This window comes from Eucalyptus grandis, chromosome 2 (genome assembly GCF_016545825.1).
Source record: "Eucalyptus grandis isolate ANBG69807.140 chromosome 2, ASM1654582v1, whole genome shotgun sequence".
Lineage (NCBI taxonomy): Eukaryota > Viridiplantae > Streptophyta > Magnoliopsida > Myrtales > Myrtaceae > Eucalyptus > Eucalyptus grandis.
In genome coordinates this window covers 31,776,403-31,802,309 of record NC_052613.1, presented here as the reverse complement: position 1 = coordinate 31,802,309, position 25,907 = coordinate 31,776,403, and the positions used below count along the sequence as shown (strand labels likewise).

The window sequence follows — 25,907 nt, the reverse complement described above, 5'->3', positions numbered from 1 at the left end:
ATCGAACCACATGCTCAAGCAAAGAATTAAGGACATAAATAATGCAAAGTTAGATGATCGTATGCGGCTATTGGCCGATAAATTTCCTATGCATCCGTCCGAAAGTCCATTTCTTTGAATTCCATATCTACCTCTCTCTCTCTCAAAGAAATAAGGGCAGAAATAATGCAAAGTCAGATGATCGTATGCGGCTATTGGCCGATAAATTTCCTGTGCATCCATCCGAAAGTCCATTTCTTTGAATTCCATATCTACCTCTTTCTCTCTCTCTCTCTCTCGCGCGCGCGCACACCAACCCACTGGCCTTCACGTCATGCACAGCTGATTCTTGCCTCCTCCATTTTTTGGCAAATCTTATTCTCCTCGAGAGCTTTACGGGGAAAAGGACACATGGGGAGGGAGAGCCCAGAAGAAGATGGGTTGCCGACAGCCTCTCTGCTTCTCGAAGACGTCTCTGGCGATGGCAACCGCGGCAACCCCACGTCTTCAAGTGATCCCTCGGTCACGCCTCTCGTCGTTCTTAGCACGCTCGTTGCCCTTTGCGGGTCTTTTGTCTCTGGGTGTGCTGTGAGTATCATTGCATCGAGCTTTTCGTTGAATTGCTTGCGTGTAGTTCGATCACTAAGAACCCGGCTCTGTTTTCCATTGTCCGTCTTCTGCTTTCCTTTCTTGCATTTCTGTTACAGGTTCTTTCCAATTCGAGTGAATGTTTCGTTAGAGAAAGAAAGAGGACGAAACAAATTGCTCGATCGATGTTTGTCTTTTTGCTTGTATCGTGGAAAGTAAGTGATCAAACAATAAAATCCACAGGACAATAAAATAGATCGGACACTAGACTTACGTGGTTCAGTCGTAGTGACTTACGTCCCATTAACGGATCCACTATAGATCAAGCGATATAATAAAGATTATAATCACATTTGACTCATTTAAATGCTCTTAATGTTTCCCAAGCTCCAATTACACTGATTAACTCATGCAGTGCTTAGTCCCATAATTTCTCCTAAAATAATTTCTCAATCTTACAAAGGAATTATACACTAATTATTAACACAATAATTTAATCGGCTTCAACACACTCAGATATTTTCGGGGCGTAAGTCACAGGTAGAAGTTCCTCTTTGAAAATCTTCACAAAGAACATCCACTTCTTATATATAGACAAGAATTGGATCTAAAATATGAAACCTCTTTTCCAAGAAACCTTCTCTAGCTAGCAAACATATTCAAAATAGGAAACTTACTTGATTTAAAGAACTTTCCCTTTTTTATGGCTCAAATGACATATATTTTATCAGCTCTTGTGATTGGTCAAACTTTCAGTTTCATTCAAGATGGTGGTTTTTGTTTTGGCATTCGTATGATGTTGCAACGAGCTAGACCTATACCTGCAAGGGTGTGGAGCGGAAGTTAATTAATAATGTTGCAGAAGCACCTGCCGGCATTATGTGGATCACATGGCTTAATAGGCCCAAGATACTAGGTTGACCTGGATTGTTTATGAATAAAAATGTCACAGCTGAAGTTGCTCCTTTATGATCAGTTAATTTTGTTATGGAAACTCAATTTGGTAAAGAGACATGAAATTAGCACATTTCACTACTTGTATTGAATTTCTCAAAAAGATACTTCTGAAAAGCCAGTTTTCAGGTGATCTTTTATATTTTTCGTTTTGCCTCTGTAATGTGATCACCCAGGCTACTGCTCTGTTCAGTCGGTAGTTTTTTATGAGATTACTCTTTACCAAGTAGAGGTTACCATAACTGGTGGTCTATTTCTATAATGCAGTCTGGTTATTCATCACCGGCCGAGTCAGGCATAATGGAGGACTTGGGGCTCTCTACGGCAGCGGTGAGTCCTATCGAGCATACATGCTACATGGCTACCTTTTATAATCTCTCGACCCTTTATAGTTCTGTTATTCAAGGCGAAATACTGGGAATTGTGCATCTTAAAATAAAATTTACTATCAGGACCTGAGATATAAGATGTCCTCAGTACATTGCTAGAAAGTACGATTAATTCTGGTCAGTTTCAGCCAATTCCTTGTTCAGTACATTTGAACTTTTCCCTAATTGCATGCTTGATGCCAAGTAAAACACGACCTAAGCTGGCTAATAATGACTTCTTTATCTGTGAGACTATTGGATTTAGGAAATTTTCAGTCACGATCCGGGTTCTCTAATATTAATATTCCTGCTTCCTCATGTTACAGTATTCGCTTTTTGGTTCTATATTAACAATAGGAGGGTTATTAGCAGCTTTGGTAAATGGGCAGATGACAGATATGATGGGTCGCAGACGTGTAAGTTATTCTCTAACCTTTCCAGCTATTCGTGAATTTGAAAATCATGCATGTTCAGTGAAGAACCTGAAAAAATCTTACAGAATTCTTAATTGATGTAAGGTGATGCAGACAATGTGGATTTCACAAATATTTTCCACTGCAGGATGGCTTTCTATAGCGTTTGCCAAGGTTCATGCTCTGTCTATTTTCCGCTTCAGAATTTTGCTTCATAAATTTTCAATGACTTGATCCACAAAACTTCAATCATATTCTACTTTTCTGAGTTGTCTATTCTCCAAAAAGGCCGAGAAGCAGTTAATGGCGTATTTCATCTTACCTTGCAGAATGCTTGGTGGCTCGATATTGGAAGACTGTTAACTGGACTTGGCATGGGGATTGTATGTTACGTGGTAAAGGCAGAAGAAACATTCAGATTTCTTATCATAATTAATTTCTTGAAATTGTTGGTCATGATATTGTTGCCAAACAGGTACCTGTGTACATTGCCGAAATAACACCCAAAAGTATCCGGGGAGCCTTCACAGCTTTAAATCAGGTGAAAATTTTGGGCCACTGTAAGACGTTGATGGTGTCAACTCAATACATTGCCTATCGACCTTTGCTGGATCTGGTTGCAGTTTTTGATATGCTGTGGCATTTCGTTGATCTACTTTCTTGGAACTGTTGTTTCCTGGCGTATTTTGGCTTTGACAGGTACTGTCTCAGTTCTCTCCTGCTTTGTTTTATTAGATTTACCATGGGAAACAGGGTAAGGTCACTGTCCATGATTTTATCTTCAGGTTGTATCCCCTGCGTACTTCAAATTTTCGGTTTATTCTTTATCCCGGAGTCTCCTAGATGGCTGGTAAGTTGTTTATGGGGGTGTACGAGGTACTCATGCGGAGCCAAGTAATATGGTGATTTATGTCGTTCTTATCTGAAACTTCAATTTCGATTGTGGTCATCAATTTGCTCTATCACGGTGTTATGTCCAAATTTGGCATTCAATGGTGACGATTTCATGGTTGAGTAACCATTACATTATGAAACTTGGATAATTGGGGGCTGTCTAAATAGCACAAGTAGCATGCTGCATGCCATGAGTATTTTGATCGCAAGGCATGGAAATCATTTTTAACATTCTCGTGCGCAAACACATTACTTTGTTAAAAATCATAGACTGATAATGGGAAGAGTGGTAATGAAGTCAATATTTTACCAAAGGATAATTTTATTCATGGCTGAAATTGAAGTGGTAAACTGAGAATGACTAGAGGTATAGGCATTGCAATTTCCATGCCAAGACAATTCGCATGATCAGTTTTTGTGAGAGTTCAGTAATTATCTATAAATTTGAAATCATAAGATGAAATGAAGTTTTTGTTGTAGGAATATTAGAGTGAGGACTCTGCATTTTCCATTGCAAGGAAGATGATTAGTGTACTTATTGACTGACAGGTAAAAGTCGGTCAAGAAAAGGAGTTTGAAGCGACATTGCAGAGACTCCGCGGCAAAAGTGTTGACATTTCCCAAGAAGCAATAGATATCATAGTAATTTCTCCATTTCACATATCATTAGGAGAAAATTTTCCCTTTTCCTTTTAACTTTTTAATGTTTCGAATCATATTATCTTACAGGACTATACAGAAACCTTTGAACGGGATTCCCAGTCTAGAATTTTCGATTTGTTTCAAAGAAGATATGCTCATTCCCTCATAGTAAGCCTTGTCTCCAAAATATTCAAATTGCTTGCCATTTTTTGCACTGTTTTTTCTTCCTATTTCCTAATTTTTTTCAAAATTTAGATAGGAGTTGGATTGATGATCCTTCAACAATTTGGAGGGTCGAGTACATTTGTCTTCTATGCGAGCTCTATATTTGAATCAGCTGGTAAAAATCACGCTATAAATTCGTTAGTTAATCATAAAGAACAAAGACTTGGTAATCGTTACTAATTGTCCTGACAGGCTTTTCAAGCAGCTTTGGTAGCCGAAGCATATCTATTGTCCAGGTAATAGACTCTGGAGAATTAAGCTGGAAGAGGAATTTTATTTGTCACATTTTCAAGATTTTCTCACCTGTTTTGCAGATCCCTGCAACAGCTCTTAGTGTAATTTTGACGGATAAAGCTGGAAGAAGACCGCTTTTAATGGTGAGGAAACCAATACATATTGATGCATTCTCCTAAAGTAAGTTGCTCATAAGCATTACCAAATCTGACATCCATTTGTAGATTTCTTCAGCTGGAATGTGCTTGAGTTGCTTTGGTTTAGGATTCTCGTTCTTCATGCAGGTATGAACAGTGACTAAGCCTACCCATTCTTCTTGATCTCATGAAATGGACTGATTTTTATTTATTTACCTTCATGCGGAACCAGGACCTGCAGTACTGGACGGAAGTCACTCCCATTTTGGTGTACGTATGCATTATGGTAAGTCTGTGTAACAAATATTTTCCTGCTTTGTTTCTCAACTCGTATATGGATATCTCTTATAGTTGAGGTCATATCGAGTTGCTGCTCAATCCTACTTTACCAGGCAATAATACATTGGAGAGTACACTTTGACCAAAGAAACCTTAATTATAATATCGCTGCTTCAGGTCCTCAACCGTCTTTCCAGGACTAGTTGTACTGAAGTTGCTGACAGATGATTATTGCAATCAGGTGTATTCCGTAGCTTACTCTTTTGGCATGGCGGGGTTACCGTGGGTCATAATGTCCGAGGTAAGTAGATACCTTCTGTCTAACATTGCTCTATGCTCTCTACTTCAAGACCATATATAGGACTAGAAGGTCTTGAAGTCATACTGGTGGACATCTTTTCGATAGGTATTCCCGGTAAATGTTAAAGGGTCGGCCGGAAGCCTGTTGACCTTCTCCAATTGGTCCTGTTCTTGGATCGTCAGCTACAGTTTTAACTTCATGTTTGAATGGAGTGCACCCGGTAACTAACCCTCCCTTTTTTTTCCATTCTTGTCCTGTAGTTTTTACCGGGTATGCTTCTCTGGAGTCTAAATCCAGGAACTGCATGAGTTCTTATGTCTGTTGTATGTGCTAATAGATCTATGTCTTGACTGTGCTGCTTTCAGGAACCTTCTTTATCTTCGCATGCATTTGTGGTTTAACCATCTTATTCACTGCGAAGATAGTGCCAGAGACAAAGGGGCGAGAATTGGAAGAATTGCAAGCATCACTTGCCCACTTTCGACAATGATAAGTGGCTACTTAATCTCAAATAGAGTCTAAGCAAGTACGTGCATTTCACATGCTACTTTCCAAAGGCATGATGAGGGCATTTTTAAGTTTTTTTGTTTTCTTTCTTTTAGTTTTTTCTCTTTCATCTTCCTTCTTGTTGTTCCTCCTTCGGCGCATGCATAGAATCACTTCCGGTGCTGGATCTCACTCGACATCATGAAGTCACTGTTAAGCCTTTACACTGACATCATCGACGACGGCTCGTTTATCGTTTATCCATCGTTGGACGGATGTTGTTGCCATTCTCTCTCCTCACTTGCGGTAATGGCCCATGGCCGATCGCAAGGACAACAGGTTGTTCATGGGTGACTTCATGATGTCAACAAAACAAGACCATTGGAAAAACTAACTGCATCCTCCAATTCAATTGAACTAAATTATATTACAATCGTCATTCATTGGCATCACACCAAGAACAGCCGCTTTTTTCGTTGTGGAAGCCACTCAGGCCTTCGCCGCCATTCGCGGATCATCGCTACCACCGTTGGAGGGCTCGTCTTCGCCACTGCCTGGTTTTGTATCCCCGCTAAAATCTTGAATTCCATTCGGTTATTTGCAAGATTTGGATAGAACACCAAAGAGAACACCAAAACCCGGCCAAAGTGGATTTTGAAGTAGACACATTCGGCAAATTAAAAAAAATAAAAGATAGAAAGAAAGAAAGATAAGAGATAAGAGGATGGGATTTTGAACATAAAGGATAAAAATGTGCAAGGAGTTGTTATAATATGTCTTGAATGTGAGCATGTTATAAACGAATTATACTTCCATTTCATCAATTCCAAATCACGACATATGAGTGGGAAATAAAGTTTCAATGGAATGCACTTGAGTTTCAATCGTGCAAGTAAATCCAAATTTGAATGTGGATGTTGAATGATTAAGTCCCCCTGCACCGCCATGTCGGGTCTATTTGATTTATGTAGCGGTAGGACCATGCTGGACGTGACATTTAGGGGGGAAAAAACTTCATTTTTCATGATACTTTGATTTACTTAAGCTTTTGGCGGCCTACTACCGTACCTTAAGTTTTGCTATATTTTTCAAATTTGCTCCTTCGAGAGTTTCCAAAAGAAAGCTATCGTCCCTACATTTCCTTAATTTTTGCCCTTAATTAGGAACCGTTTATAGGCAAATTGTGCAGTTATCAAGAAATAATTAGTCCATAGACAAATTCTGTTATCATACATATAGACAAATTCTGTTATCATACATACATAACCCATTATTCTAAATACTATAAGTTCGACAATATTAACTTAGATTCCGCTTATTTCACAGGAAATAAATGATTTGAAAAAAAGTTTTGGTTTTTTCAGAGACGATCACTTGTATAGCATTAAGTAATTAGTTTGTAAAAAATGTTTTCATCATCGATAATTAGTGGATGATGCAAGCAATCATTTTTATAAATATATTTTTCAAATCATTCATTTTCAATGAAATAAATGAAGACTAACTAGCTCTATTCGTTTTGTGGAAAATATGATATTTTAAAAGTATTTTAAGTTATTTTTAGAAAAATAATCATATTTTCTAATGTTTGGTTAAAATTTGAAGATGAACTGTAAAATATTTTCCGCCGTTTGGTAAGGAATATCCTTTTCTATGTACACTCATTTTTCATAAATTTTTTAATTAATTATTTTAAAATTATTTTTTAATTTTAATTTCTTTCCTTTCTTTTCTTCTTCATCTTTTTATCTTCTTGGAAAACTCAGGAAAAGGTGATGGGACGGGAGTGTGTCTCTGTTTTCTTTCGGCCTGAGAGAGACAGGGAGGGGGGATTAGATCGTGTATTGACTTTTTGTAACGGTAGGACCATGTTGGACGTGACATTTTGGGGGAAAAAAAATCCTTTTTAATGATACTTTGATTTGCTTAATCTTTAGTGACAGGGACGGATTTATGCTACATGTGATGTGGAGGCACGTACCCCACTCACTGTTTGACGGCCTACAATCGTACCTTAAGTTTAGCTCTATTTTTCAAATTTGCCCCTTCGAGAGTTTCCGAAAAGAAAGCTGCAAGAGAAGCTATTGTCCCTACATTTCCTTAATTTTTGCCTCTTAATTAGGAACCGTTTATAGACAAATTGTTGGTTGCAATAATCAAACCAAAAATCGATTGGTTTCACTTTTACCGTACATTTACATCATGCATATTGCACAATATGCAATAATTTGTCGATGGTAGTTTTCTATACATATATATATTCTATAAAGAAACACTTTTCAATTTTGAGTAATTAAGTGATTGCTATATTAATTGATTATGTGATAATCAAACAATTAAAAAAAAATTAAAGAATGGATCATCGATTTATTTTCTTCTAGTCTATGCGAGCGGTGCTTAAGTCTTGCTTGGAATAATTTTTGTGCCAAATAAAAAAGGATAGAATTTAATATCTAAGATTAACCCGATTGGACTCTTGGTTCATCAATGAAAAGAGCGAATTAGATCAATCTCACACCCTTTGAACCGGTTAGGCAATGGAGTGGGGTGAGGCTTGAATTGGCAAAAAGGAAAGAAAGAAAAAAATAAGAAAAAAAAAATTAAAAACTTGATTTAAAAAAAAAGAAGAAGAAAGCATAAAAATAAAATGAAAATGTGTTTGGTGAAACAAAGTATGGTGGAAGAATTCATGAAAAATATTTTCCACTTTTGAAAAGTGAAAACACATTTTCTCCACTTTTGAAGATGATTTTCTTATGATAGTGGAAAACGTTTTTTTTTAATTAGTTCATTTTTTGCGAAACAAATGCTGAAAATTTCAGAAATATTCAGAAAAATGTTTTTCTAGAAATTACTTTCCATAAAACTAATGGAGATTATTAACGTCTAAGAGAAAATATCATCAACTGTTAAGTTTGGCCCCCTAAAAAATGAGTTCTACATCCGTCTTGGATTTAGAACAGAGGCTCCGCCCTAGTGCTTACAGGTTTCTCTATTTGTCAATTTCAACAGGCCATCGGTCTGGTTTGCACGTCAGAGGAGGTGTTAGAGTATTCTCTGTGGCCTCGTCTTTTTAAATCTTCGGCATCCATATTTTTCAAAACCATCCCTCCACGCCATCTCTCACCTCCATTAATTCTCCAAAATAGCAGGGAGTAGGTAGCACCACCGGGTTGGTGAAGTTCACATCGACCATAGATGAATGGATTGCCGCTATAGCTACTCCGGGTTTGAGAATGCTGCAAAACGTGATACAATCAAAGGATAAAGAACTTAGAAAAAGTTCATAAAATATTTGAGGAGTCTTTGGAGGGAAGAAACCTACTCATGCAACGAACAGTCCATTGCTCCGAGCTCCCCTGCCGCTGCCTCTCTGACTCACCAAACCATCTCACTCGATTCTCTGCAATCACTCGCGACTCATCCTCGCCAATTTTTCATTTCTTGGAAACTTACCCCGAAGAGCTTTCGAACGACAAGATATGGAGAGAGAGAGCATAGAAGAAGATGGACTGCCCACGAGTGCTCTGCTTCCTACGGAAGTCTCTGTCCATGGCAGCCATGGCAACCCCGTCGTGCCTTCGAGTGACCCTGCAGTCACGCCGCTCGTCGTTTTTAGCACTTTCATTGCCGTTGGCGGGTCTTTCATGACCGGGTGTGCTGTGAGTATTGTATCAAGTTTTAAGATTCACCATCAAGAAGCCGGCTCTGTTTTCTTTTGAAGGTTATTTATTTTCACGTCCCCTTGCCCGCATCTCTATTGAATCAGAGGTGAATTTTGCAGTCCTGGTGCCTTCTGTGACGATTCTGATGATTGCCAAGTAGACAGTGTGACAATTTCTTACGGAGGTCTACTGAAAATTTTCTGTTAGGAATAGATAAGAGGAAAGAAGCAGATTACTTGGTCAAAGTTTCCTCTGTTTTCTTGTATGATTGGTCAACATTTTGTTTTTAGAAGAAAAGTCTGGGTCTTCAGTTTGGCCTTTGGTGTATGGATAAGGCATCCAAGATCTGTCCCTACAACTCAGGCTAAATGCGTGTCTACTTCTTCTTTTGGCGCCTGAAAGCATAAGTAAATTCTTTTCTAGAGGCATCTGTATACTATGTTCTTGATCACTAGGCTGATACCACATTAGGTTGACCTGGATTATTAAAGAATGTGACAATTTATTCCGGCAACTCCTTTGTAACATTTTCCCACTCACTACCCGGGAGTCTGATGCTTGTTTCCATGTTTTCATGTAAGAATTTCAACTCGAACCACGATAAAGCAAGTAGCTGATTAGGATCACTCCAGTGCAAGGCATGAAACTCATATATGCAAAAAAGAAGTCAAATGATCTTCATTAATTACTTCAATCACAATTTTGAGAAAAATGACATTCAAAAACTAACTTTTAGCCTGCATCTTTAGTTTGCATCCTTTGCAGAATTTGCTTGGCAAATGTGTTGCTCGCTGCATTTCACGACAAGTTTGGTATTATCAAGTAGAAGGCACCATTAACTGGCGGCATTTTTTACAATGCAGACTGGTTATTCTTCACCAGCCGAGTCTGGCATAATGGAGGATTTGGGCCTCTCCACAGCAGCGGCAAGTCCTACCAAGCTTTTGTACTATATTTCTAGAGTCGTTCATCTATTAGCCGCTATACAAATTGGGTTCTAAAACAAGATTTGTTGGAGAAAAATAAAACACACGAGCCTTAGTGGACTAGCTAAAAATGACATCTCTATCAGTGACGCCAAACGGATAAATGGGAAATGGATCACAAGTCGTATTGACATCCTCCCCAATTCTTTTCTGTTACAGTATTCGCTTTTCGGTTCATTAATAACAGTGGGAGGTCTAATAGCATCTCTGGTAAATGGGAGGATAACGGATTTGATTGGGCGTAAACAAGTAAGTAATCCTCTCCCTTTCAATCTCAAAATCTCAATGAATTACAGATCTTACAGGAATCTTGAAAGATATATCTTTTGATGCAGGCAATGTGGCTTTCTCAAATATTTGGTGCTGCAGGATGGCTTTCTATAGCATTTGCCAAGGTTCCTGCCCTTCCTCTCGCCACTTCAGAATTTTTCTTTGCCTTCGATGACTCAATAAACAGGCTTAATAATATAAATCGCATTTTCCACCTTTGCGCTTACCATTTGGATAAGTTCATTCAGAGATTGGTCCTGTAGGACTTTTTGTAAGTTTTCACTGCATTTGTGATATTTGCACTTCAAACTATCTGTCCAGCTGGTTAGGGGATCGCCGTCCAGAAAAAAAAGATACAATTGATTCTCTACCTGCTAAGATGCGAGGAAAATTTTTACATCATCCTATTTTTGTGAATGATCAGGTCATGGTTTAGGCTGTGAGATAGAGCGTCAGCACTTAATGTACATTCTATCTACTCTGCAGAATGCTTGGTGGCTGGATATTGGAAGACTGCTAAGCGGGCTTGGCATTGGGATCATATGTTATGTGGTATATGCAGGAAGATTCCGGACTTACTGTCCTGATAAATTTATAGAAGTTGAAATGCCAACGTACTGTTAATCATTATCTTTGTTTCCAAACAGGTACCTGTGTACATTGCTGAGATAACACCTACAAATGTCCGGGGAGCATTTACGGCAGTCAATCAGGTCAAAAAGTTTGGACAGCGTGGAAATTTGAAATTGAGTTGAGACAATTCATTTGCTTATTAACACAGAGTTGGCTTCTGTTGCAGTTCATGATATGCTGTGGCTTTTCGTTGATTTACTTTCTTGGAACCATTGTCTCCTGGCGCATCTTGGCTCTGATCGGTAGTGTCTCAGTTCCCTCTTTTTATGTTATGTGGTGAATGAGTTGGAAAATATCAAAAAGTCATTCTTGGTGATTTCATCTTCAGGTTGCATTCCCTGTGTCATACAAATTTTGGGTCTGTTCTTTGTTCCAGAGTCTCCTAGATGGCTGGTAAGTTGTTAGTGGAGTAGAGGCATAAACATTAACATTTCAGTGGCAATCTACTTTGACACACAATCCAAGTGGTGCAGATCGCCATTCTAAGTATATGCTAGTTGTGTAGAATCATAGAACTAGATGATGAAGCCAAGATTATGAACTTTTCATTGTAAGAATAGCAGAAAGTCATTTACAGGTAAAAGCCCACCGAGAGGAGGAGTTTGAAGTCACATTACAGAGACTCAGAGGCAAAAGTGTCAATATTACTCAGGAAGCAGCCGATATTAGAGTAATATTTCAATCTTGCTTGTCTTTCAGATAATTTGGAAGCATCTGATTTTTGCTACTGAGGTTTCTCATTTCACTTGTCTTATAGGACTATACAGAGACCTTTGAACAGCAGTCTCAGTCTAGAATTCTGGATCTGTTCCAAAGATGCTATGCTCGTCCGCTTATAGTGAGAAGGCCCTCAAAATTGTTCAAATTGCTTGCAATTTTCATACCCTTTTCTTATATTCCTAATCTTGTCGAAGCAATAGATAGCAGTTGGGCTGATGGTGCTTCAACAATTTGCTGGGAGTAATGCATTTGCCTACTACGCAGGCTCCATATTTGAATCCGCTGGTAAAAATCAATAGATAAATGCATTAGTAATGAATGAATAATGAAAGCTTAGTTCAGGTACCACAAATTAGTGCTTGAAGCCCCATTGTGGGTCATCTTAATCTGTTATCTTGGCAGGCTTCTCAAGCAGCTTTGGTACCAGAAGCATGGCTGTTGTCCAGGTACTGGGCTATGTAGAATTGCAGTGAAAGACAAATTTGCTTGCCTCATCGCATTTTCTAAAGATTGTCGACGTGTTTCACAGATCCCAGCGACTGCTCTTAGTGTAATCTTGACCGATAAAGCCGGAAGACGACCACTTATGATGGTTAGAAAACTGATACATTTGCTATACTCCTCTTGAGGAGATCACTTTTCAAGATACTGAGCCTGAACCCAACTTTTATTTGCAGATTTCTTCAGCTGGAATGTCCTTTTGTTGCATTCTTCTAGTATTGTCATTCTTCATGCAGGTTTCGTGAACAATTACTGTGCCTACTCCTGTTTCTTGATGTTTTGAAGTGACCTTATTTTCTCCACTATTTTTCCTGTTGCTGAAACAGGAACACAATCATTGGAAGGCCGTGACCCCAACTTTGGTGTATGTAGCCGTTATTGTAAGTCTCTATAAGAGTGCCTTTCTTCCTCATCTCTTTCATCCCGAACCGTTGCTCAATAACTCGTTGAAGAAGTTTGCTGACAGACGACTATTTCATTTAGGTGTATTCCATAGCTTACTCACTGGGCATTGCAGGATTACCGTGGGTTATCATGTCCGAGGTACATGCCTTCAGTTTTTAAGTTTGCACTCTGCAGTCTCTATCTCAAGACCAATCTCAGTGAATATGTTCTCTGTAGATATTCCCTGTAAACATTAAAGGGTCGGCCGGAAGCCTGGTGACATTCATCAACTGGTCCTGTTCTTGGATTGTGACCTACACTTTCAACTTCATGTTCGAATGGAGTGCACCTGGTACTCTCTCTCTCTCTCTCTCTCTCTCTATATATATATATATATATAAATATTGTGTTTATGATTAATCTGGACTGTGTTACTTTCAGGGACATTTTTGATATTCGCATGCATTTGCGGTCTCACAGTCTTATTCATCGCGAAGGTAGTGCCAGAGACCAAGGGGCGAGCATTAGAAGAACTGCAAGCATCACTTGCTAATTTTCTTCAATGATTTGGTATGAGCCAAACACAGGCAGCACTGACAGCAAGACTGACAGAAGGCTTATTGTTGCAAAGAATTAATAAAATGTGAAACGGTGAGGAAATACAAAAGAGAGAGAGAGTTCCATTGTAGTATATGTCACTAATGTCGGTAAATTACACAGACCAAATTGTATATTGTAAATCTCAATTTTAATTCTATTTGAATAACTGCATACCAATAATACGGCAAAAATTGGCAGACATTAGTACAAGTCGAATGAAAGTGGTAATTTCGATTAACTAGATATTAGTAAATTTATTTTTTTTGTCAATACCTTACTGATATATTATTAGGTAAACAGTTACACCAGCCACCCTAATTTTTACAAATGCTTTTATAAGTTACCAATATAAATATATACATATATTTTTACTGACCATGGACAATGAGTCTGTAACTACTTATATGGATCATTAAAATTGTGCTATAGAATTGCCCCTGAAATGTCATGTTGCTTTTACACGTCAATAGATTTTTACAATCAATCCTAACGATACTCTTCTAGATGTTTATAGCTATAAGTAATGATATACTCATTTTACTTTGTTTCTTTTTCCTCATTTTCTCGAATTCTAAGATGAGAGTCAAACATTGACTCGACTATCACACTAAGTAGTATGGACACATGATATGACACGCCGACACATCATTTCTAAAAAAATAGAGAATTCGACATGTTGGGGCATATTATTATTAAATACATATTTTTATTTTTAATTAATTTGATTTAAATTCATAAATAAAAAATAAATAAAAAGAGTTTACAATGAATTTACACTAATAATATTAATAAATCTATTAATAGAAAATTTGAAAGATATATTCATAATTAATGTGTACTCATATTTGGGAACATATTTTTAACTTTAACAAAAATTATGAAAGAAACTAATGATTAACAAAAAAAAATAAAATCAACTTTATTTAAATAAATCTATGATATTCTATAATCATCAAAAATTTTTATTATTATTATTATTATTATTATTATTATTATTATTATTATTATTATTTAACATTCAACATTTTTTATTTTTTAAAATCACTTTTTAACTCATTTATTTATTTTTATAACAAAAATAATTTGCCGCTCAAAATTATTCCCCTTGAAAAAGCTCCCAAAAATTAATATTAATATTATTATTATTATTTTTTTTTTTTTGATCCAAACTCGCTCACGGTCGGTAGCCGTGGGTAAGCCCCGGAGAGGAACGCAGACCACCACCCACGCATTTCGGGTAAGATCACCACGCAGCGCTTCAGCTCCCCGACTTCATAGGGAATTCGAAATCGGGACCTCCACGTTGGAGTCCAGCAGTCCTACCATCCATGCCGCCACGATGGGTGGTAAAAAAAAAAAAAAAAAAAGCTCCCAAAAATTATTATTATTATTATTATTATTTTGATGGCCCTAGAAGGTCTCCCGTACGCCGCTTCGCGACCTGGAATAAACCCTGGGAGACACGTGAGGCCCACCACCCACGTGCCCCGGGTAAGACACGACGACGTCGTGGATCGAACTCAGGCCCTTTCGTGAGAGGTCGCTTGCTCAACCACTACGCCACCACCGCCGGTGGTCCCAAAATTATTTATCTCTCTTTTCTCTCTAAACTCTTTTCCAAAAAATCATTTCCCTCCCCCGTTTCTCTCTCCCTCTATTCCCCACCCCACCCGAAAATTTTCCCCTCGATTTCTTCCCTGCCCTCCCCCTCCCCCTGCACGACAAAAGAGCGATTAATCAAGTCGGACGATGGGTTTTCCAACACCTGCTCCCACGCCACCCCAAAATCTTCCCCTCGATTTCTTCCCAGCTCTCTCTCTTCCCCTCCCCCACAGCGACAGCACCTGCTCCCCGGCCCCATCAATCACCCTTTTGACCGATGATTGCCCTATTTCTTTTTATAACAGTTATACAGACACTAGGACAAAAGTAACAATGAATCTGCTACTCTTTATAAATCTTCCGAACATGTAGCAGGTTGATTCGGTTCAATATCCTAGAGAGACAAATCCATAAACATATTGCGACTTGTGTTTGGAAATAATCCAAAGTAGTCATTCATGTTTTTCAGCAAAGGACAAACTTATAAATGGAACATTCAATAACCACGAGGCCGTAAGCCAGAAAATTTCTGATGCAATGTCTTCGTCGTACTATTACACGCCCAAAAGTTTATTGCTTCGGCTTTTAGTGACTACGAGACCTTCCGATGTGAAGTCTCTCTCATAATATCACACACCCAATGGTCCATTTCTTTGATTCCTTTATATCCATCGAAGATTCATTCTTGTCTCCTTCAATTCTGGCAATTCTTATTCATGAAAAAATAGAGAGACATGGTGAGAGAGAGTCGAGAAGAGGATGGGCTCTCAACAGGCTCTCTGCTTCTCATAGAAGCCTCAAATTGTGGCAGTCACGTCGGCTCTGTATCTTCCAGTGATTCTTCTGTTACGGTTCTTCTCGGATTTAGCACACTGGTCTCTGTTTGCGGGTCTTTTGTGACAGGATGCGCTGTGAGTGTGCTGCACCAGCCATGCAATGCATTCCAATAGCAATTTATGAGCCAGCACTTGTCTTTATGAAGTCTTTTTTTTTTTTTTCCGTTATGTTTCATCCGTTCAACGTCACAAAGATGGTTTCTTCATATTAAGAGGTTCTTTCCAATTCATGAATATCTCTTGGCAAGAAGATAAATACAACTTGTTTAGCTTGTTCTTCATCATATGGCCTATCCCCAGAAAAAGAAAACCATTCACAGTTATATTAATTTGGAATTTGGTGCTCTTGCAATAACCTGTTCGTGTGGGATTGGGACTATTACAACTATTGGGGAAGTATCAGGAAAAAAGGGAACAAGGAAAAGAAAGCATGAAATTAGGAGCCGGTGTTTGGGCTGCCTCTCCATTTGACTCCACAATCTTTCTGACCATATTGTGCTACCTCAATTTAGGCTGTATTTCCTTGCAAGGTTACTCGCAGTCACAAAGGCACCTTGACAATGGCAAGCAATTACTGTGCAGGTGGGTTATTCATCACCAGCTATGTCAGGTATAATGGAAGATCTGGGACTTTCGGTAGCAGCAGTAAGTCTACTTTCCTCCTCAATGTCCTCATGAATGAAGAATCTGTTGGGTTGGACGTATGTAGCTTATTGCCGAAATGGGATCAGGATGGCATGATTGCTGCAAAGTTTTACTTGATTTAACTATCATCTATATTCTAATCTTCTAATTGTTATCCTTTTTTTTTTTTTTTGTATTTTGTTCCTGAACATACCTTATAATGTTGATCCTGTATCTTAATTGATAAGCTTTAAAACCATATCTTGTACTAAGGACCGTTGAGGGAAAAGTGCAGTCAGTGTCAGTTCAGGTTCTCTGTGCAAATCATTTCCCTATCTTTATTATGCTGCAGTATTCACTTTTTGGTTCGATGCTGACAATTGGAGGACTAGTCGCAGCTTTAATAAATGGAACCATGACAGATGTGCTTGGTCGAAAGCGCGTAAGTATTCCATGAGCTATTAACTTTCTAAAATATCACAATTGCACTGGAGCAAGAAAATTGCTATTGTTGTATCTTGTGATGCAGACAATGTGGCTTTCTCAAGTACTTTGCACAGCTGGATGGCTTTCTATAGCACTCACCAAGGTTCCTTCCCTTTATCTTGCCTCTCCAAATCCTCCTCATAGATGTCCAAACACGTGTATTGTATTTCACTTATAGCAAATGGAATAGGGAATGCCTTAAAGAGAATTTACTGGTAACTTCCCGAGTTCTGTATGGTCAGGGAAGATAATGATTTCCACGTCTGTTGTTCAGTTACATGATTGTGTTCTCGTATGTTATAGAAGTATGTCTATTTGGTTAGTGATAAGAAAAATTTGAAGTTTCTTGACAGCCCTTTCACGGGTGCTATTTTTTTAAAACATTCTTGTATAAATACTCCAAATAAGAAAGTGCAGATCAAGGCCAACTCCCAGTCTGAGTCACCAAGGATAAAGCTCTGTGCTTATCCAATACAACTTGAGTTTCTAATTCAGAAGGAATACATTAGAAGGTAAATGTACTGTAGGATGCCATCAATCCCATCTTTGCTAGCATGTCCGCACAACGATTTGCTTCCCTGAATGCATGCTTAATTCTCACTAGCTGCATATTCAGCTAAAACGTGCCCGCATTCATTCAAAATTGACTTCAAGTTAGGGATGTCAATACTAGTATTTTGCGAAGCATGTTTTGCTTTATTGGCATCAGATTCAATCTCTAGACATGTCACATCTATTCCTAAACAACAAGTACAGCCCTTCACTGATTTCCCTTCATCATCCCTTGTTATGCCACCAATTTCAGCAACTCCTGTACACTCCATTGCTCCATCAGAATTCAATTTGAACCAGTCAGCTTGTGGAATTTCCCATTTCGATCCTGGTCTAGACTTCTTTCACGGAACTGAGAAGGAGATGAAGAATCATATGCTTTCGGAAGAAATCATAGAATTTGTTGGGAATCTGAGAAGACCCATTCTTTCTTTTTACTCTTAATAGATGGTCAGAACTTCAGCGAATTCAAATTCTCCTGAAAGGTCCATTAGAGATCAGATATTGTTGAAGGAAAAACAAGATGTTTCTTTTGTCCCTTCTAGGCAATTGGATAATACAGAAATTGTTAACATATTCAAGATAATTATGTATTTACAAAATACTGTCTCAATTTATCTTATTTCATCAAATCCTGGATGTGATATGGTTCTGAAAGATGAACTGAATATGGACAATTCCCATAAGATTTCATTCTTGAACAAAAATATGAATTTTTGATTTGTTTCATTTGTTTTATGACTGGAACAAAAGGGGATACACATTACACCACCATTTTGAATCACAAGAACTTTCAAGAAATGAAGGATTTATTCACTCTATCAATATTGGATCTAGTGTATCATGAGGGATTTGCCTTTTCTGTGGCAGATGTGCCCTGCTTTATCTAAACAAAAGAGGCCAAGTGAGTTAGTTTAGAATTATGATTGAAAGCAACAGCATTCCTATATATCCAAAGACTTCAGAATACAATTAAGAAAACAGTACTCTTAAGAGATACTAGGCCTATTGTAGCAAATTTTAGTTCTTATATCTGTAATCCCATCTCTTAAGGACTTATTGTAGTTCCCAACCATAGAAAGAGGTCATTCCAATTTCATCCCATAATTTTTGAGCGAACGGACAATCTCTTAGCAAATAAAATATTTTCTCCACCTTGAGTAACACATAAGGGACACACATCTTGCACATTCCTGCCTTTGTGTGCAAGCAGATGCCTTGTGGCAATACTGTTATGAAGAACCAACCAAATAAAAAATTTAATGCTTTGGGGTTACATCAGATTTCAGTGCCCAATTACAGTTCTCTCATTGCCGTCTCTTGGGTCTAAATTCATCGCAATCTGGTAGGCAGAATGCAGGCAGCACTCGCCAGGGTCGGAGAAGTTCCATCAGAATTTGACCAGCTGCGACATTTTTCACCATCACTTAATTGTACACTACATGTCACCTTGCAGAATGCTTGGTGGCTGGATGCTGGAAGAGCATTAATAGGATTTGGCGTTGGGGTCACAAGCTATGTGGTAATACGCACTTTGGAGTTCCTGGTACACTTATGAACCTAGATGATCATCACCTCTCTTTTGCCAATCAGGTACCTGTATACATTGCGGAAATAACACCTAAAAATGTTCGGGGAGCATTTGGTTCACTCAATCACGTAAGAATAAACTTGCACCATTATTTGCTTGCTTTATACTGCCAATACATCACCTTTTAGCCTATTTTTCTTGAGATGCAGTGCATGAACGCCTGTGGCTTTTCATTGACATACTTTGTTGGAACTATTGTTTCCTGGCGCACCTTGGCTCTGATTGGTAGAGTCTGAGATTCTCTATTAACAATTATTCCTGATAAAAAATTGAGAAAATAAAAGAAAAAGGTCGCCTTTTGTATTTTGTTTTTCAGGTGGAATTCCTTGTGTGATACAAATTTTCAGTTTATACTTCATACCAGAGTCTCCTAGATGGTTGGTGAGTTCCTTCAGGGTTTTGCACTAGTTTTGTACAAGTGGCAATCTGATACGTGAGGAAATCAAATTTAAAGTTGTACCGCAAAGCTTTCACAAGCTACATATTATGTGAATGAATTTACAGGTAAAAGTGGGTCGAGAACAGGAGTTTGAAGCTGCCTTACAGAGACTCAGAGGCAAAAGTGCTGATATTTCCCAGGAAGCAGCTGACATCATGGTAAATTCTCAATCCCTTCACAGTCCTCTAGGGAAAAGCTGTTATTTCCCCTCAGGGAATGATGAGTTCTGGGGCCTCACATTCTCAACTTCTATGAATCTCACAGTTCCACACAGAAACCTTTGAAAGGCAATCTCACTCAAGATTTCTAGATGTGTTTCAAAGAAGATATGCTCATTCACTCACAGTGAGCTCTCCTTCAACTACATATATACATTTATTCGCACATCTATATACACTGCTGTTTAGTGAGGACTTACATTTTCCAATCATTTCAAAGCTTAGATTGGACTTGGACTGATGATGCTTCAACAGTTGGGTGGAGCCAGTGCTTTCTCGTACTATGCAAGCTCCATTTTTGAATCAGCTGGTAAAGGCTCTCTACTACTTCAGGAAGTGTGAAGAGATAATCACAACAAACTTTTGTCCATGACAGATTTTTCAAGTAGCATTGGCACCAGGAGCGTGGCTATTGTCCTGGTCAGCTGTTTTTCTGTCTTTGTGAGAATTTCCTAGATACTCAACTATGAAATATTATCCTGAAATATGAATTCCCCACGTTGCTTTTCCAAATAGTTTGACATGTTTTGTAGATTCCAGCATCTGCAATTACTGTAATCTTGACAGATAAGGCTGGACGACGACCACTTTTGATGGTCAGGAAAAGAAACTCACTCTTTTTTTGGGTTGGAAAAGGAATCAATCACCTCAAAGTTGAAATTGAGCTTGATCTCGATTTGCAGGTTTCTACTGCTGGAATGTGCTTGAGCTGTTTAATACTAGGATTGTCATTTTACATGCAGGTAAATCTTCTCCTACTGCCCTTGGGGTTCTTGATGACTTCGACTTGCTTTTTGTTCTTTCATTTTGTTGTCCCTTCTCTACAGGATCTGCACAATTTCAAGGATGTCACTCCAATTTTGGTTTTCCTGGCTATATTGGTAAATCATCACACCAGAGCTTAGTGAATCCTAGTCTATAAATGTGTGGTGAGTTTCGCTGAAGTTGCTGATCGACCAATAATGCAACCAGGCATATTTTGTATTTCTCTCAGTCGGCATGTCGGGACTGCCATGGGTTCTAATGTCCGAGGTGTGATTTCTAAATTTTTTAATTGAATTTTATGATGATTAATACTAAAAGCAATAGACCATTGATTGCTTTTGATTCCACATCATGAAGATATTTCCAGTAAATGTAAGAGGGAGAGCAGGAAGCATTTTGACGTTCGCCCACTGGTCCTGTTCCTGGATCACGAGCTACACTTTCAACTTCATGTTTGAATGGAGCACGGCCGGTCTGCTCTCTGTCTCTGTTGACTTCGTTTATGTAGTATGATACTGAGAATTTGGAGCATAAGCGCATGTGACCGTACCTTGATAAATTAGATGCATTATCTGATTTTCGTTTTGCATCTGGACTTTGCTTCCGGCAGGAACATTTTTCATATTTACAGGCATTTGCGGTTTAGCGATCCTGTTTACTGCGAAGTTAGTGCCAGAGACCAAAGGGCAAACACTGGAAGAAGTGCAAGCATCGCTTGTTCATATTTCTGCAGTGAGTTAAAGTAATGCGATCTCCTGTAAGTCTTAACAACATTGCAATTGCGCCTATTGGGATGTCAAAAGACTTCTGTAGTATCAACATTTTGTTCCTGATTGCAAACTGTGAATGCCAACGTGTAATAGGAAGAGCAAAAGCATTGTGATCTCCTTTTCCTTGTGCTGAGTGATTGATTTTACCGAGCTACTACTAGTCAAGCTTTTATTTCTATTTAACTGTCGGATAGTGTCCAGGCCAGGTTTCGCCGACCTGGACGAGTCCACCTTCCCGGGCGAACCTAATCACATACTCGGCCACGTCCCCCGATGTATTTTGGATATTACACATGAAGTATGCTCCCAAAGTTACCCTCGTATGAAATCTTCCTCTGGAGTTCTGCAGACCAAAGTTGCATAAAGTCGTTGTGAAACCCCAGTCCGTAGACTCCGTACTATGGTTCGAGGACGGAGAAATGACACCCATGCATAAAAGGATGCAGCTCTTAAACAATTAAAAAAGAATTAAAGAATGGATCATCGATTTATTTTCTTATTTGAAGAGTTCTAGTCTATGAGAGCAGCGCTTAAGTCTTGCTTGGAATAATTTTTGTGTCAACAAAAAAAGGGTAGGATTTAATATCTAAGATTGACCCTTGGATTATTGGTTCATCAATGAAAAGGGCGAATTAGATTGATGTCACATACTTCGAACTGGTTAGGCGATGGAGTGGGACAAGGCTCGAATTGGCCCACAGCCAGCTGGCTAAAGCCAAGGCCAAGGAAGAAGATGAAAAGGAAAGAAAAGAAAAGAAAAGAAAAATTAAAAACTTGATATTTTAAAAAAGAAAAAAGAAAACATAAAAAGAAAAAATAAAAATATGTTTAGTGAAATAAAGTATGGTTGAAGAAGTCATGAAAAATATTTTCCACTTTTGAAAAGTGGGTGACTTTGTGATGTCACAAAACAAGACAATTGGAAAAACTAACGGCAATTTCCAGTTCAATTGAACTAAATTATGTTACGATCGTCATTCATTGAAGCCCCATTGTGGGTCATCTTAATCTGTTATCTTGGCAGGCTTCTCAAGCAGCTTTGGTACCAGAAGCATGGCTGCTGTCCAGGTACTGGGCTATGTAGGATTGCAGTGAAAGACAAATTTGCTTGCCCCATCGCATTTTCTAAAGATTCTCGACGTGTTTCACAGATCCCAGTGACTGCTCTGAGTGTAATCTTGACCGATAAAGCCGGAAGACGACCACTAACTGATAAATTTGCTATACTCCCCTTAAGGAAACCACTTTTCAAGATACTGAACCTGAACCCAACTTTTATTTGCAGATTTCTTCAGCTGGAATGTCCTTTTGTTGCATTCTTCTAGCATTGTCATTCTTCATGCAGGTTTCGTGAACAATTGCTATGCCTACTCCTGTTTCTTGATGTTTTGAAGTGACCTTATTTTCTCCCACTATTTTTCCTGTTGCAGAAACAGGAACATAATCATTGGAAGGCCGTGACCCCAATTTTGGTGTATGTAGCCGTTATTGTAAGTCTCTATAAGAGTGCCTTTCTTCCTCATCTCTTTCATCCCGAACCGTTGCTCAATAACTCGTTGAAGAAGTTTGCTGACAGACGAGTATTTCATTTAGGTGTATTCCATAGCTTACTCACTGGGCATTGCAGGATTACCGTGGGTTATCATGTCCGAGGTACATGCCTTCAGTTTTTAAGTTTGCACTCTCTATCTCAAGACCAATCTCAGTGAATATGTTCTCTGTAGATATTCCCTGTAAACATTAAAGGGTCGGCCGGAAGCCTGGTGACATTTATCAACTGGTCCTGTTCTTGGATTGTGACCTACACTTTCAACTTCATGTTCGAATGGAGCGCTCCTGGTACTCTCTCTCTCTCTCTCTCTCTCTCTCTCTCTCTCTCTCTCTCTCTCTCTCTATATATATATAATATATATATATATATATATATATATATATATATAGTGTTTATGCTTAATCTGGACTGTGTTACTTTCAGGGACATTTTTGATATTCGCATGCATTTGCGGTCTCACGGTCTTACTCATCGCGAAGGTAGTGCCAGAGACCAAGGGGCGAGCATTAGAAGAACTGCAAGCATCACTTGCTAATTTTCTTCAATGATTTCGTATGAGCCAAACACAGGCAGCACTGACAGCAAGACTGACAGAAGGCTTTTTGTTGCAAAGAATTAATAAAATGTGAACGGGGAGGAAATAAAAAAGAGAGAGAAAAGTTCCATTGTAGTACATGTCATTAATGTCGGTAAATTACACCGACCAAATTGTATATTGTAAATCTCAATTTTAATTCTATTTGAATAACTGTGTACCAATAATACAGCAAAAAATTGGCAGATTAACTAGATATTAAAAAATTTATTTTTTTGTTGGTACCTCACCGATACATTATTAGGTAAATAGTTACACCAGCTGCCTCATTTTTACCAATGCTTTTATGAGTTACCGTTATAAATATATATTTTTTTACTGATCATGGACAATTAGGCTGCGTATGTTTTTGTTTCTTTTTTCTGTTTCTAAATGTTGTAAAATATCGCGTGGCGAATATATAATATAGAAGAGATTAAAGAAGAGAAATCAAGTGAACACTAGAGATAGTAGCAAGATGAGAGAGCTTTATTTCTAGTATCTCACTGTCGTGTTTCTGTGTGATTGTGTATTGTATATCAAAACTAAACTCCTATTTATAGGAGAACAAGAATGTACTTATCATTAATATTAATGTATCAAATGATACATGTATAGGATAAGGGAGACGAATGTTCATTGTATAGGGAGATGTACTTAGAACATTTGATACAAATGTACCATAATAAGTACATTGGATAAGATGAATATAATGAATATTCATTCATGTATTCTATCATATTCATGTATTTCATAACACTCCCCCTTGAATATTCATCATATTCATTACGAATGTGCATTGAATGATATCGCCTCATTAAAAACCTTAAGTCAGAAAAACCCAGTGGGATAAAAACCGGACAAAAGGGAAAAAGAGTGCAGAGCACAAATGTTATAATCTCTCCCTTTTATGGATGCATTAATTGCCTCATTAAAAACTTTAAGCCGGAAAAACCCTATGGGAAAAAACCAGACATAAAGAAAAAAGAGTGCAATGCATATATAGCCACTCCTGGGGCTAATCATTATTGCATCTTGTGAACTAGCCACATATCAATGCTGCAATGTATAATTCATAATATCTCCCCCTCAATTGAGCCATATAGCCACTTCTAGGGCTAATCAATCTTACATCTTATGAACTCGCCTCATACCAATGCCATATACTAATTTCTCAAAACTTGATGTTGGCAATGCTTTGGTAAAAAGATCTACAAGATTATTTATGGATCGAATTTGTTTAACATCAATTTGTCGACTTTCTTGGAGTTCATGAGTATAGAAAAATTTCGGCGAGATATGCTTGGTCCTATCACCTTTAATATATCCTCCCCTGACTTGTGCAACACAAGCAGCATTATTTTCATAAATTATAGTGGGAGAATTTGTAACCGGTATTAAGCAACAAGAATTATGAATATGTGTTATAACGGATCTTAACCAAACACACTCTCTTCCAGCTTCATATAAAGCAATAATCTCGAGTGGTTAAAGATGTAGCTACTAGCGATTGCTTCGTAGAACGCCAAGAAATAGCGGTGCCGTTATAACAAAATAAATACCCGGTTTGAGAGCGAGCCTTATGTGGATCGGATCTATATCCAGATCAGCATATCCAACTAAACCAGAGTTAGTGGAATCATTGGAATAATATAATCCCAAATCTATGGTTCTTCGGAGATAACGAAAAATATGTTTAACTCCATTCCAATGTCTCCGAGTTGGCTCGAACTAAAACGTGCCAATAAATTTACCGCAAAAGCAATATCTGGTCTCGTACATTGTGCCAAGTACATCAAAGCCCCAATTGCATTGAGATATGGTACTTCAGGACCAAGTATCTCTTCATCAGATTCTTTAGGACGAAATGGGTCCTTTTGGGGATCTAGAGACCTTACAACCATAGGGGTGCTCAATGGGTGAGCTTTGTCCATGTTGAAACGTTTAAGCAATCTTTCAACATATGCTGATTGATGGATGATTATTCCATTTGCTTTATGCTCAAGCTCCAGGCCAAGACAAAGTTTGGTTTTATCCAAATCTTTAACTTCAAACTCCATTTTCAAATATTCAGCAGTTTCAGCTAACTCTTCTGGAGTTCCAATTAAATTTATATCGTCGACATAAACTGCTATAATAGCAAATCCAGTTTCTGATTTCTTAATAAACACGCATGGGCAGATAGGATCATTTTTGTACCTTTCCTTAATTAGATACTCACTTAGGCGTTGATACCACATGCGACCGGATTGCTTTAACCCGTACAAGGATCTTTGCAATTTTATTGAGAATAAATTAAGGGGAGTGCATGCTTCAGGCATTTTGAATCCCTCGAATTTTCATATAAATATCAGAGTCTAATGAGCCATATAAATATGCTGTCACAATGTCCATAAGACGCATTTCCAATCTTTCAAAGATTGCTAAGCTAATGAGAAAACGAAATGTAATCATATCCATCACAGGTGAATATGTCTCATTATAATCAATCCCAGGTCTCTGGGAGAATCCTTGGACAACGAGTCGGGCTTTATACCTGACAACCTCATTTTTCTTATTTCGTTTTCGGATAAATACCCATTTATATCCAACGGGCTTTACATTATCGGGGATACGAGTTACAGGTCCAAAAACCTCTC

The 25,907-nt window shown here is 38.2% G+C and overlaps 4 protein-coding genes across 7 annotated transcripts; all 4 read left to right on the top strand.

Moving 5' to 3' along the window:
• The first annotated feature begins 297 nt into the window (after positions 1–297).
• On the top strand, positions 298–5,946 carry LOC104432354 (sugar transporter ERD6-like 5). Of its 3 annotated transcripts, none has more exons than XM_010044830.3 (18): positions 298–567; positions 1,789–1,851; positions 2,216–2,305; positions 2,417–2,476; positions 2,632–2,697; positions 2,778–2,843; positions 2,926–3,001; positions 3,088–3,152; positions 3,746–3,838; positions 3,926–4,006; positions 4,094–4,178; positions 4,256–4,299; positions 4,378–4,440; positions 4,522–4,581; positions 4,667–4,720; positions 4,955–5,014; positions 5,120–5,234; positions 5,380–5,946. In XM_010044830.3, the coding sequence occupies exons 1-18, from the start codon at positions 391–393 to the stop codon at positions 5,502–5,504; spliced, it is 1,443 nt and encodes a 480-aa protein (XP_010043132.2). In that variant the 5' UTR covers positions 298–390; the 3' UTR covers positions 5,505–5,946. The 3 variants fall into 3 exon arrangements, with proteins under 3 accessions (XP_010043132.2, XP_039162524.1, XP_039162525.1); XM_039306590.1 differs by having other exon boundaries at positions 2,408–2,476; XM_039306591.1 differs by lacking the exons at positions 5,120–5,234; positions 5,380–5,946 and having other exon boundaries at positions 2,408–2,476; positions 4,891–4,998.
• A 2,643-nt stretch (positions 5,947–8,589) lies between these two features.
• LOC104432355 (sugar transporter ERD6-like 5) lies at positions 8,590–13,321 on the top strand. Its single transcript, XM_010044831.3, has 18 exons — positions 8,590–9,162; positions 10,029–10,091; positions 10,311–10,400; positions 10,487–10,546; positions 10,908–10,973; positions 11,069–11,134; positions 11,221–11,296; positions 11,383–11,447; positions 11,632–11,724; positions 11,812–11,892; positions 11,975–12,059; positions 12,177–12,220; positions 12,304–12,366; positions 12,452–12,511; positions 12,602–12,655; positions 12,759–12,818; positions 12,897–13,011; positions 13,101–13,321. Exons 1-18 carry the CDS (start codon positions 8,983–8,985, stop codon positions 13,223–13,225), a joined length of 1,446 nt encoding a protein of 481 aa, XP_010043133.2. The 5' UTR covers positions 8,590–8,982; the 3' UTR covers positions 13,226–13,321.
• Positions 13,322–15,416: 2,095 nt separating this feature from the next.
• Positions 15,417–21,296, top strand: LOC104432346 (sugar transporter ERD6-like 10). Of its 2 annotated transcripts, none has more exons than XM_039306581.1 (18): positions 15,417–15,772; positions 16,280–16,342; positions 16,674–16,763; positions 16,851–16,910; positions 18,816–18,881; positions 18,953–19,018; positions 19,079–19,175; positions 19,267–19,331; positions 19,455–19,547; positions 19,654–19,734; positions 19,833–19,917; positions 19,984–20,027; positions 20,141–20,203; positions 20,291–20,350; positions 20,435–20,488; positions 20,580–20,639; positions 20,730–20,844; positions 20,983–21,296. In XM_039306581.1, exons 1-18 carry the CDS (start codon positions 15,596–15,598, stop codon positions 21,111–21,113), a joined length of 1,470 nt encoding a protein of 489 aa, XP_039162515.1. In that variant the 5' UTR covers positions 15,417–15,595; the 3' UTR covers positions 21,114–21,296. The 2 variants fall into 2 exon arrangements, with proteins under 2 accessions (XP_039162515.1, XP_039162516.1); XM_039306582.1 differs by having other exon boundaries at positions 15,420–15,772; positions 19,100–19,175.
• A 1,093-nt stretch (positions 21,297–22,389) lies between these two features.
• LOC104431407 (sugar transporter ERD6-like 10) lies at positions 22,390–23,456 on the top strand. Its single transcript, XM_039306603.1, has 5 exons — positions 22,390–22,487; positions 22,579–22,632; positions 22,736–22,795; positions 22,867–22,981; positions 23,118–23,456. Exons 1-5 carry the CDS (start codon positions 22,443–22,445, stop codon positions 23,240–23,242), a joined length of 399 nt encoding a protein of 132 aa, XP_039162537.1. The 5' UTR covers positions 22,390–22,442; the 3' UTR covers positions 23,243–23,456.
• The last annotated feature ends 2,451 nt before the right edge of the window (positions 23,457–25,907 follow it).

Excerpts from the sequence above, each read along its gene's own strand:
- LOC104431407 (XM_039306603.1), top strand. The coding sequence starts at position 22,443 with ATGTCCTTTTGTTGCATTCTTCTAGCATTGTCATTCTTCATGCAG. Across the intron at positions 22,633-22,735 it reads TGGTGTATGTAGCCGTTATT|GTGTATTCCATAGCTTACTC; the intron begins GTAAGTCTCTAT and ends TATTTCATTTAG. Across the intron at positions 22,796-22,866 it reads CGTGGGTTATCATGTCCGAG|ATATTCCCTGTAAACATTAA; the intron begins GTACATGCCTTC and ends TGTTCTCTGTAG.
- LOC104432355 (XM_010044831.3), top strand. The coding sequence starts at position 8,983 with ATGGAGAGAGAGAGCATAGAAGAAGATGGACTGCCCACGAGTGCTCTG. Across the intron at positions 10,974-11,068 it reads TTGGGATCATATGTTATGTG|GTACCTGTGTACATTGCTGA; the intron begins GTATATGCAGGA and ends GTTTCCAAACAG. Across the intron at positions 12,367-12,451 it reads GAAGACGACCACTTATGATG|ATTTCTTCAGCTGGAATGTC; the intron begins GTTAGAAAACTG and ends TTTTATTTGCAG.
- LOC104432346 (XM_039306581.1), top strand. The coding sequence starts at position 15,596 with ATGGTGAGAGAGAGTCGAGAAGAGGATGGGCTCTCAACAGGCTCTCTG. Across the intron at positions 19,735-19,832 it reads GATATGCTCATTCACTCACA|ATTGGACTTGGACTGATGAT; the intron begins GTGAGCTCTCCT and ends TTCAAAGCTTAG. Across the intron at positions 20,351-20,434 it reads GATTGTCATTTTACATGCAG|GATCTGCACAATTTCAAGGA; the intron begins GTAAATCTTCTC and ends CCTTCTCTACAG.
- LOC104432354 (XM_039306590.1), top strand. The coding sequence starts at position 391 with ATGGGGAGGGAGAGCCCAGAAGAAGATGGGTTGCCGACAGCCTCTCTG. Across the intron at positions 3,153-3,745 it reads CGGAGTCTCCTAGATGGCTG|GTAAAAGTCGGTCAAGAAAA; the intron begins GTAAGTTGTTTA and ends ATTGACTGACAG. Across the intron at positions 4,721-4,954 it reads TGGTGTACGTATGCATTATG|GTGTATTCCGTAGCTTACTC; the intron begins GTAAGTCTGTGT and ends TATTGCAATCAG.